Genomic DNA, 11365 nt, shown 5'->3' on the forward strand with positions numbered 1-11365 from the left:
AGAATTGCCAACTCCAAATAGGAAGTATCGTGATCGCTAGGGAAGAGCCCACCTCGACCGGCTCGACGGTCCCGATCGACTATCTCAATTTACCCTTGTTCGTGACTAGAGGAGATGACCTCGTAGGCTCGTACGTTTACAGTTTTGGATTGACCTGAACAGAGACAATATGGAGTACCCCAGTATATAGTATGTAGCTTCAACCAAGCGCATCCCTGATCCCTCTTCTCGTACCAATTCTGCTCCAAATGGTAAGGAAGATGACATTCCCCGATGAGATCATAGCCAACATCCTGACACGGCTACCGCCTAAGGAGCTCGTCCGCGCGCGAGTCGTGTGCAAGCAATGGCACGCCTTGACGTCGGAACACCTCTTCATGCACACAAACCTCCTGCGCACCAACGCCGGTCACCCCGTCATCGCCGGCTTCTTCCTCAACGACGAGATCCACGAGACGTTCAGCTACAACCCCCTCCTCCGAGGCTATTCCAGCCCCGACCTCTCGTTCATCCCGACCACCGCCGACACGGCTAACTCCGAGACCTACGTCACCAGCTCCTGCCACGGGCTTCTCCTCTGCCGCCGCCGTCGACGCATCGACGGCGAGCTTGGCGTGTACAGAGCACGGCACTACGTCTGCAACCCGGAAACCATGGAATTCTTCGAGGTTGACGTCCCGGCCGGCGCCGGTGGCGCCGGCCAATATCTGAACCTCGCCTACGACCCGTTGAAGTCGCGGCACCAGTACAGGATCGTCGCGCGCGGGCACGACGGCATCCGCGTCTACTCCTCCCGGACACGTTTTTGGCGCACGGCGGTCCGGTACGACGGCCGCTGCCGCCGCAGCCCGTTCGCGGGGCTCCGCCACCCGCGTGGCGTCTTCTGGAACGGCTCGCTGGTGTGGGCGATGCTGTCGCCTCGCCTCCTCCGCTTCGCCATCGACAGCGGGGAGCTGAGCGAGATGCCGCTGCCGCCGAGGCTGCGGTCCGAGGGCTGGTTCCACGCCGGGTGGGTGTACGCCTACGTCGGCGAGTCCGGCGGCCGGCTGCAGGTGATCGGGTACACCGACGAGGAGAGGCGGGCCGCCTGCTTCGACGTGCTGGAGATGCGCGACGACGAGGAGGGGGAGTGGACGGTGCTGTACCGCGTCGACCTGACGCGGGTTGAGGAGCTCTACGACCCCGGCGACGACGACGGCGCGCGCGTGGCGAGGGTGACGCTGGAGCACTTCTCGTGGGGAGGCGCGCCGCTGCACGTCGTGCGGGGGCCCGGGGAGGCGGGGCGGCACGGCGTGCTGTTCTTCAGCGTGCCCGGGAAGATCGCGTGCTACGACGCCGAGAGCCGGGCGGTCTCGGTGGTCTGGCAGGACACGGCGACGACGTCGTCGCCGAAACACTTACTGTCTTACACGTGGTTCAACTTTTATGCCTACACTCCGAGCTTTCTTCGTTTATAGGATACCAATTACCAAGCGTCCGTTTTACGAGTCCAAATTATATACAGATACAGATCCTGTACAGATCAACAAAAGTCAGCCTCTACACGGTTGATCTCACAACTCGCGGGGCGGTAGTCAGTTTTTTTTCTCCTTTTTTTATCGTTGATCGGCGTCTTGTTGGAGGAACCGGAGCACCTCCTCGGGCGGCGCGGCGCGCCACACCCGCGGGCGCACCGCCTTGTGTCCGAGCCTGGCGAAGCCGTGCGCCACCTTGTTCCCGCTGCGGTACACGTGTGACACGGCCATGTCATCGATCAGCGGGAGCAGCGCGGCGATCTCCCTGCACTGTCTCAGGTCCTCCTCCGACCGCACGTTGGCGCGGTCGCACACCACGTCGACCACCGTCTTGGAGTCGCCCTCCGCCCAGACGCGCCGCCACCCGTTCCGCACCACCAGCTCGAGGCCGCGCCTGAGCGCCGCGAGCTCCGCGACGGAGCTCGTCGCTCTGCCGATCCGCTCCGCGTAGCCGAGCACGAATGCGCCCTCGTGGTCGCGGTACACGCCGCCGATGCTCGCGATCTTGGTCGCGTGCTTAGACGACCCATCGAAGTTGAGCTTTATCCACCCGGCTTCCGGCTTTCTCCATGTCCTCGCGGATGAAGATGAGTCGGCCTGTATGTTCCGCCGCTGCCCTCCGCCGCCGCCGCCGCCGGCAAGGCTACATGCCAATACAGGGCAGGGCAGCCGTAGCATGCCAAGACCAGGGCGGTGCATGCGAAGCATATCCACTCACTGAAAAATGCGCGACTTATACGTTTATTTCGCGTCACACTACTTAGATGTATAATTTGAGAGGAACTAGGTGATGGGAATTGGACAAGCAAAAAACTGTCGATTTGAATAGGTTTTATAATTAAGAGCGAGATGGAGCTACGCGAATGCCATTGATTCAGCACGCAATCTGCCAAGAAAGGCGAGGTATTTGTGCCTGCCTTCTTCCCATGAATTGCCCAAGGAGAAGCAACCGTTCGTTGCTTGCTGCTTCAAATTAGTGAACGCTTTGCTGTAAAAAGATAGTGAAAATAGCGAATGCTTCTGCTTTAGGGCTCCTAGAGCTGGCGTGGTTGAAGCTGGCGTGAAGATAGTGAAAATAGCGAATGCTCCATGATCTCCATGCTTGTGGCGTGGTTGAATCTCGTTGCCTCGTGTTGACTGTTTGTGAATATTCGGCGGATAAAATAAGGATAACTGCCATGTGAAATTTCCGTTTCTATTTGATAGAATTTTTCCCATGGCTATGTTTAGCATGTTGGACTATTTGAGATGGCCTGCTAAATGTATTGGAAACCCCTACTGCAGAATTCACCATGGGTCTCATTCAAGCTGTGTTTATGATTCGTACGCAAAAACTCAAGCGACGTTATTTCATCGCCAATTCCAATGGTGTTTATTCGATGGACATTTTGCTAGGAAAAAAAATACACCGAAGGTCCCCTAACCTGTCATAGAATTACAAAATCGTCCCCAACCGTAAAATCGGATACAACGCATCCTCTAACTTACATAACCAGTGCAAACTAGATCTTTCGGCGGTTTTGACCGACGTGACAGCTGACTCAGCGTGGGACCCACGTGGGTCCCACATGTCAGCCTCTACTTCCCCTCATCTCTCCACCTCTCTTCCTCTCTCCTCCCCTTTCCACGGGTGACGAGTACGGTGGGTGCAGAAGAGCTGGGCGGCGCCGGCGGTGGGGAGGAACTGGGCGGTGTCGGCGGGGAGGAGCTGCTCTAGCTGCATCTGGCCGAGCCTCACCGCCGGTCATCTCCCTTCGCCGCTCGTCGTTGTGCTGCCCCTTGGTGAGTTCCTCGCGCGCGGGCCAACGGGCGGCGGGGGAGGAGCTGCGCGCGCTGGCCACCATTGTCGTCATCGTCCGCCACCGCGCCGCCGATCGTCGGACCTCCTCCTCCCCCCCCCCGCCGGGCGGCCTACCCAAGGAGATGAGAGAGAGAGAGAGAGAGAGAGGAAGGGAGAGGAGGGGAAAGAGAGGCTGACATGGAAAGGGGAGGAGAGAGGAAGAGAGGTGGGGAAGTAGAGGCTGACATGTGGGACCCATGTGGGTCCCACGCTGAGTCAGTTGCCACGTCGGTCAAAACCGGAATCAAAACCGCTGAGGAACTTAGTTTGCACTGGCTTTGTAAGTTAGGGGATGCGTGGTATCCCGTTTTGCGGTTGGGGGACGATTTTGTAATTCGATGACAAGTTGAGGGACCTACGGTGTACTTTTTCCTTTTGCTAGTACTAGTTTAGTGAGACGAACAGTGCAGGCTGTACAAGGGGCCCACTGCGACATTTGCTGAAAGACCTCAGGCCCTATAAAGTTTCAAGATTTGAGCATTTGTGTCAGGCCCATCCCGTGCTTGAGGCCATAGCAATCCGGGCCGCAAGCCTGAGATGACCCTTGGAATGCTCTTCTATAGACTATAGTGCAAAGCTATGTATAAAATGCAAGTACATCAAATTTCTTACAAATCCAAAGAAATACTAGTTATTCATCAACATACATACAGCACGTTTAAGAAACATCATAATTCAAACCAAAGGACAAGGGATCGAAGGCCGTACATAAACTGTACATGGATCCCTTATCTTATTTCCTACGTACATATATACCGGCAATCTCCTACCAGTACTTGTACACCGTCAAACTAAGCTACAATAAACTAATTAATTAATTAATTAATGTACTGCACTCTTAGTCATTAATAATTGTACATTTACTGATGATACACAGAACGGAACTGAAACTGGCCGGCCACTGAATTTGTGTGCGCCTCATACGAGGAAATTACTGAGGCCAGTCTTCTTCCCCGTCTTCTTGACGTCTTCCTGCACCCTTCGCCTGTACTCCCCGAAGGTGAACGCCTTGTAAGGGGAAGGCTCCCTGCACGTGCCGATGGGCGAGTCGTACGACGGGCAGAGGAAGTAGGCGACGGAGTATCTCTCCGTCGTCGCGTTCGTCATCACCCTGTGCTCCACGCTCTTGTACCTGTTGTTGCTCCACGCCTTCAAAATAGAAGTAGAGTCGGAAAAACGTCAGGAATTGAATTGAACCGCCCTAATTTGGTTCAACGTGGTAGAGTATAAGTTTAGTACGGCCTCGCATACACTGTCCACTGATGCTTAATTTAATGATTCACATTTGTATGTTTCATGAAAAAAATATATAGATTTTTTTTTAAAAAAAATAAGTTTACAATGGTTAATACTTAGTAATTAATCATGCTTTAATCATCCACTACATTTTCGTGCTGTAATAAGCTTAAGCTTATCACATTCAAATGGTGCCTAAACTGTTATAATTTGGTCCTCCCAAGATGTAAGTATATGCTTTAGATTTATGTACTATTTTCTGATTAACGTAGATATTTTCTTAGAACGTGTTGTTGGGCATAGGCATAGATTGAGAGATTTCTTTTAGACTCTAGTTATAGCACGATATAGTAGTACAATAGTAGTAGTACTATGTTATCGTGACCGATCAAGTTCCCTAGCAAAAGTCGCAAATGTACCATGTGAGTGTAACTGACAGGTCGATCTTTCCATTCTACTAGCCCTTTTGCACGATGTTTTTCTGTCCCTTGATCATAGCGGAATCCGCAGCCTTTTTTTTTTTTTCGCTAGCGGTGGTACAGCGATACACGCAGGCAAGGCTGCAGATGATAGGCACGACATGCCCACAAGCACAAGTACGCAAAGCGTGACGCTGCAACGTCCGCCTTTTGGAGAGCCGGAGGCCCGGAATATGTTTCACGGAATCTGTACTTTTTCACGCAGACAGACAAACCACCTACCATAGGCAGATGCAGGCTTTGACTCTACAGGTTGGAAAGCATTGCCGGCCGCAGCCAGCCAGCCAGCCGGCCGGCCAGCCACGAGAGCCTGTATTGTACTCGCCTTGTCCAAAATAATTATGCACATTTTTTTCTCCTCTCCCGTGCAAAGCTTTGTGGAATATGGAGTAGTTGTTGATTGGGTATATAGCATTATATATAGCACGTGTGGTATGCATGATTAGGTGTAACAGCAAGTTTTATAGTAGGGATGATTGTCACCCTTAATATTATCCACGTCATCAACTAATTAATTATTAGGAGGTAAAATATACTACTTCCTCCGTCCCATAATATAAGAGAATTTGAGTTTTTACTTGCAACATTTGACAACTCGTCTTATTCAAATTTTTTTTTACAAATATAAAAAACAAAAAGTTGTGCTTAAAGTACTGTAGATAATAAAGTAAGTCACAAATAAAATAAATAATAATTTCAAAAAATTTTGAATAAGACGAGTGGTCAAACGTTATAAATAAAAACTCAAAATCCCTTATATTATGGGACGGAGGGAGTACACATTATCTCTAATATACTAGCTCCAATACAAGAAAACTATTTGTTTCATGCACTTTTCATCCAATCAGCGCCATATTTTTCTCTTTATGAGGGGGTGACTCATCCTCTTTTTCTCTTTTGTTTTCTCTCTTCCATCTTAGTACCACTTATGCATATATGGTATTTAGGGATTTGTGTTGAGATGTTTATACAACGTTGGAGTTAATGGGTGTACCTGAAAAAGGTCTCCGATGTTAACGATGAGGGCGCCGGGGATGGGCTTGACGGCGACCCAGCGGGAGCCCTTCATGAGCTGCAGGCCGCCGACGTGGTCCTGGCAGAGCACGGTGAGGAAGTCGCTGTCGGTGTGCGGGACCAGGCCGAAGGCGTCGTCCGGTGGGAAGGGGCACGGCGGGTAGCGGTTCAGCCGGAGGAAGCACGTCGCGTCGTCGCACCCCTCCGGGAATCGCTCGCCGGCGGCGTGGCCCAGGAGGCTCTCCGCCAGCACGCGCGCCAGCGCCCTGGCCAGCCTCGACATCGCGTCCGCCACCTCCCGCGTCACGTCCCTGCGCCGCCCCCACACGGCAACTAGATGGTGTTAGTTGCGAAATCAGTGTACTGTGTTGTTTTGCCGACCTGAAACCCTCTCTATTCTAATATATGTTAGGTCCTGGAATATTTCTTTTGTTGGATCAAGGTAAACATAAAAAAAAGGTGGATTAACGGTGGTAACAAATGGTTTTATATTTCATATGTACACATGTTTCCCCTCCGTACTGTACAAATTGTTTACCCATAACTAAAGAGCTCCTGAAAAGCGGACCGTATTTTTGTGTTGTTGACTTTTGATAACTTCCTACAACTAAAGTACCAGTTTAATTAGAGTGTACCACGTGTTTCAATTTGTAAGGATTAAATCATAGTGATCATAAATAATCAAATGTTACATATAGGTGAGTATGTTTTTAATACAAAACTAATGTTTTTTAATCTTTAGACGTACGATAAAGAGATAAACTCGTCGACTCATGGGTGGGTAAGTGCGTTGTATATATATGGATACGGTGCTAGTGGTGCGTGCACGCATATTTTTACGTAATTGAAGAAAAATAAAGTGTAACTCATGCTGTCTCTTAAAAAGGTAAGTGTTCATGGTACTTGGATGACCATTTTGCATCCCGCTTTTTAAAAAAGAGAAAAAAACTAAGCAGAAGCACAGCTTTATTATCTTTTTTTACATCATTAGATGCGAATTAGAGAGAACCCCAGCAGCTCTCGAACTACGTACTTCATGATCAAGACACATCATTCGAAAGAGTGATTTTGCTAGGCGAGCTTATTATTAACCACACCGTAATTAAAGTGATATTTCCTTTTCACCCGGTTCTTATTCCGCCGCACTAATTAATCCACCATGTCGCAATCATATAACCCGATGTACGTCCCGATCGATCGAATAAATTCATTTAGTTACGCGAGACCAAAGAACACTTTTCATCATTATTCTTCTGTACTTTGCAAATACTGGTCAGCTTAATTAGCGCTATAGATAGAACATGGAAGAATCTGAATCATGCGTGCACTACACATGTCGAAGTGTCGACTGACTGACTGACTGACGAGCGAGCTAACTAGCACGTGTAATTCCTCCGTACTATAAAAAAAATAAAATTTAAATTTTAGATATATACTCTCTTCGTCCATGTAAATTTTTAATTTTAGATATATACTCTCTTCGTCCATGTAAAGAAAGTCGTTTAAAATAATGTTTAAGTCAAACATTGAGAATATAAATTATGAATAACTCAAGTTGTTGAGTTTGAAAATGTAAAATTATATGAATAGATTTATCTTAAAAAATACTTTAATTAAAATATACAGACATCACTTTTCAATAAATAACTTTTAAAGAAATAAGAAATCAAAATTATGTTTTAGAGACCGTGTCGCTTGTTTAAAACGACTTTCTTTACGAGTATGGAGGGAGTAGCTATAAGTTTATTTTTTATAGCATGATGGTGTATACACGTGGAGTATGTACGTACCTGAGGGAGGTGAGGTCGCCGTAGTTGCAGGATTTGCCGGAGATGCCAGCGAGCGGGAGGTGGAAGGCCTCCGACCAGGAGAGCTGGCGGAGCGAGGTGGCGGTCGGGGTGCCCCAGCGGTAGGAGTCGTTGAGGAGGCCGGCGCTGGACTTGGCCTCGAACGGGAGGCGGAACAGCCGCGCCTGCTCCCGGCGCATCGCCTCCAGGAGCTCCTGCGCGACGCCGTGGTTCACCACCTGGAAGAACCCCCACTCCGCGGCCGCCGCCGCGATGGCCGCCGCGCAGGCCGCCCTCTCCTCGGCTTGATGCTGCTGCCCCACGGCGGCGGCGGCGGCGGCGCCGGTCGGCGGCGGCGACGGCGCCGTCAGGCAACCGACGTCGATCATCGGGAGCTCGCACTCCGACACGGGCTGCGGCGTCGTGGTCACCTTCGTGCACGCGTCGTCGTCGTCGTCCCCGCCGAGGCGGAGCAGCGCGTAGTAGCTGTCCGCCAGCGGCGGGTCGGCCGCGCAATCCGCGATGGCCGGCATGGCTGTCTGGGACGTTGTTACTACCGATCGAGCTAGCACACACAGCTTAGCTATAATCTAGCTGTAGTGTGTTTGGTTGAGCGCGAGCTTGGGGGTGGATGCGAGGAGGAGCAAGGCAAGCTAGGCTTATATAGAGAGCTCGCGGGAGTTGGCCGGTGGTATCCCGTTGGCGAGGCGACCTCGAGGGGGCTTGGTTGGTTGGTTGGTTGCGGGTTGCATGTACGGCTAGCGCGCGGGGGCGGCAAAAGGCGACACTTGGAGGCGGCCGGGGAGACGCGTGAGCACAGTGTGTGGGGGTGTGTGGTCCGTGTTTTGACCCGGGCCGGCGCGCGCGACGAGCCGGGCGATGGCGCTGTCACCGGCCGTGCGCGCCGCGATGCAGTGTGCAGCCACTAAAAATCTTCTTATTAGTTGTTTTTCGTTGTGTGATCTGCAGTTGAGTTGAGCAGCGCGTGTACAGTGCGGGGGGGCGTGCGTATATGCAACAGTGAGGTTTCTCGAAGTGTGTATGTGCATCATTGTTTAATGTTTACTCGATCTATCGCCCCCACGGGGGCAGAGTGTCGATCAGAGCCGAGCTCAGCCTACCTAGGCCCCGTTTAGTTGCCAAAATTTTTTTCTAAAAACACCACATCGAATCTTTGGACACATGCATGAAGCATTAGATGTAGATAAATGAAAAAACTAATTACATAGTTTGGAAGGAAATCACGAGACGAATCTTTTCACGAGATGAAATCACGAGATGAAAAAACTAATCCCCTAGCATATGCTTGTCGATGGACAGACTCAACTACTCAGATGTCGTCAGCCCATGTTTAGATCACACGTAAAAGCTTTTCACCCGTCACATCAAATGTTAGACACATGCATAGATATAGAAAATAACTAATTACATAGGTTACATAGATTGCGTATAAATTGCGAGACGAATCTTTTAAGCCTTTTTCTCCATGATTTGACAATGTGGTGCTACAGTAAATATTTGCTAATGACGAATTAATTAGGCTTAATAAATTCGTCTCATAGTTTACAGACGAAATATGTAATTTGTTTTATTATTAGTCTACGTTTAATACTTTAAATGTGTGTCCGTATAATTTAAAATTTTTACACCTAAACAACTAAACACGCCGAAACCTAGCTAGCAGTCATGACAATGAGACCACAATGAACCAAGGTACTCCCCCATCCTATAATATAACAACATAATATAGAATGGGACATATTTTAGAACTACGAATCCGAACATACCCTTATCCAAATTCACAGTAATAGCATGTGTCCCATACTGTACTATGTTGCTTTATTATAGGGACTGTTCACTTTGATGTCATTTTCAACCTTACCAAATTTTGGTAAGTTATCAAAAAAGTAGCTATATTTAGTTTGCTGCCAAATTTTGGTAACTATATAAGAAATCCTGCTAAAATTTTGGCAAGTTATCAAAATTTTGGCATAGTGTAAGGTTTTTTTTTTTCATCAAAGTGAACAGGCCCATAGAATGGAGGTAGTAATTAGTGTTGATATTGTTTCTTTTCCTTATAATATTATAGGATTGGGATCCTATAAGATTTTCAAAATTACATATTTTTAATATAGCATTTACACTATGTTGCATAAACTAGAGCCAATAATAATAATTTTGATAAAATTTAATTGACTTTTAAAAATTTGAGTGAAATTATTCACAAAAATTTTAATCCACCTTATTTTAAATAATACTCTTGTCAATTGAGATACTGCATGCCTATAATCTAGTAGGATCTTATGGAACTAAATAGTATGATAGAGATAGAAAAAATCTACGATAAATAGTATGATAGGCCTAGTTAGAGTTTGGTAATTTGTACTTTGTAGTGTGCTCAGCAACGTACTGCTCCGGACGCCACAATCTAGAACGACCATACTGCCATTGGTCGAGATATATCTACATACTCCCTCCATCTAAAAAAATTTAGGACTGGATGTGATATATTCTATTACAATTAATCTGAACAGATGTATGTTCAAATTCATTATATTATGATGTATCATATTTAGTACTAGATTAGTTTTTTATTGTACGGAGAGAGTAACCCGGAAATAACTTTCTGCCATGCTACGGTAATAACGAGTAATATTACCTCCAGCATTTTTTAAGAGAGAGGTACTACTTTTCGCACGTTGTTCTGCTCCAGTGTCACAGACTCCCAGTGACATTTGCACAGTACTGTACACATATGCAGATAATTCACAATCTGTCAATTTGGTACATACAGTACGTGAGCACGATAGGATAACGTGCGTGCGTGCTCAATTAGTTAGATAGCTCTATGTATATGCCCAATTAAGACCTTTTTAATGATCGATCGACATCGAGTTGCAGGCACCAGGCTCTTTAAGTCAAAGCAAAGTAATTATTTAGTCTGGTCATGAATAATTACTTCATCCGTTCTAAAATATAAACATTTTAACATAATAATAAATCAAACATTTTTAACTTTGACTATTAATAAAAAAAATCAATAATGTAAAATTGATGTTACTAGAGTTATTATTGAACAAAACTATTATAATATGTAACTCTTTTTATTTAAAATATATTACTTTTATAGATATTGTTGGTTAAAGTATCATCTCGGAGACCATATCAAAGTCTAAAAATACTTATATCTTGGGACGGAGAGAATATTATTTAGGATACATGTTCAAACTTTTAAAATTTTAATCACCAACCTTTTTGTTATAGAATATTTTATTAAATCAATGTTATTTATATTATTAAGACAGTAACTTTCAAGACAAATCTACTCATAGTATTTGTTAAAAGCAAAGTTGTAACTAACCACTAAAGAAATTATTGGTGATTCAAGTTTTAAATATTTGAGTTTATTTTATTTGTCTTAAACGTTAGCAAATATTTATGATATGATGAAGTGACGCAGGTACTGTAATCGCAAAAAAGTCTGCCGTTGCTGGC

The 11365-nt window shown here is 46.9% G+C and overlaps 2 protein-coding genes across 2 annotated transcripts; one reads left to right on the plus strand and one right to left on the minus strand.

Moving 5' to 3' along the window:
- Nucleotides 1–248: 248 nt before the first annotated feature.
- Nucleotides 249–1457, plus strand: LOC127764336 (F-box protein At5g49610-like). The gene has a single exon (XM_052289205.1). The coding sequence runs from the start codon at nucleotides 249–251 to the stop codon at nucleotides 1455–1457; it is 1209 nt and encodes a 402-aa protein (XP_052145165.1).
- Nucleotides 1458–3958: 2501 nt separating this feature from the next.
- Nucleotides 3959–8499, minus strand: LOC127761531 (gibberellin 2-beta-dioxygenase 6-like). The gene is made up of 3 exons (XM_052285838.1): nucleotides 7874–8499; nucleotides 6064–6394; nucleotides 3959–4503 (listed from the first exon to the last, which is right to left on the minus strand). The coding sequence occupies exons 1-3, from the start codon at nucleotides 8401–8403 to the stop codon at nucleotides 4273–4275; spliced, it is 1092 nt and encodes a 363-aa protein (XP_052141798.1). The 5' UTR covers nucleotides 8404–8499; the 3' UTR covers nucleotides 3959–4272.
- Between the last annotated feature and the right edge of the window lie 2866 nt (nucleotides 8500–11365).

Source organism: Oryza glaberrima, chromosome 2, assembly GCF_000147395.1.
Source record: "Oryza glaberrima chromosome 2, OglaRS2, whole genome shotgun sequence".
Lineage (NCBI taxonomy): Eukaryota > Viridiplantae > Streptophyta > Magnoliopsida > Poales > Poaceae > Oryza > Oryza glaberrima.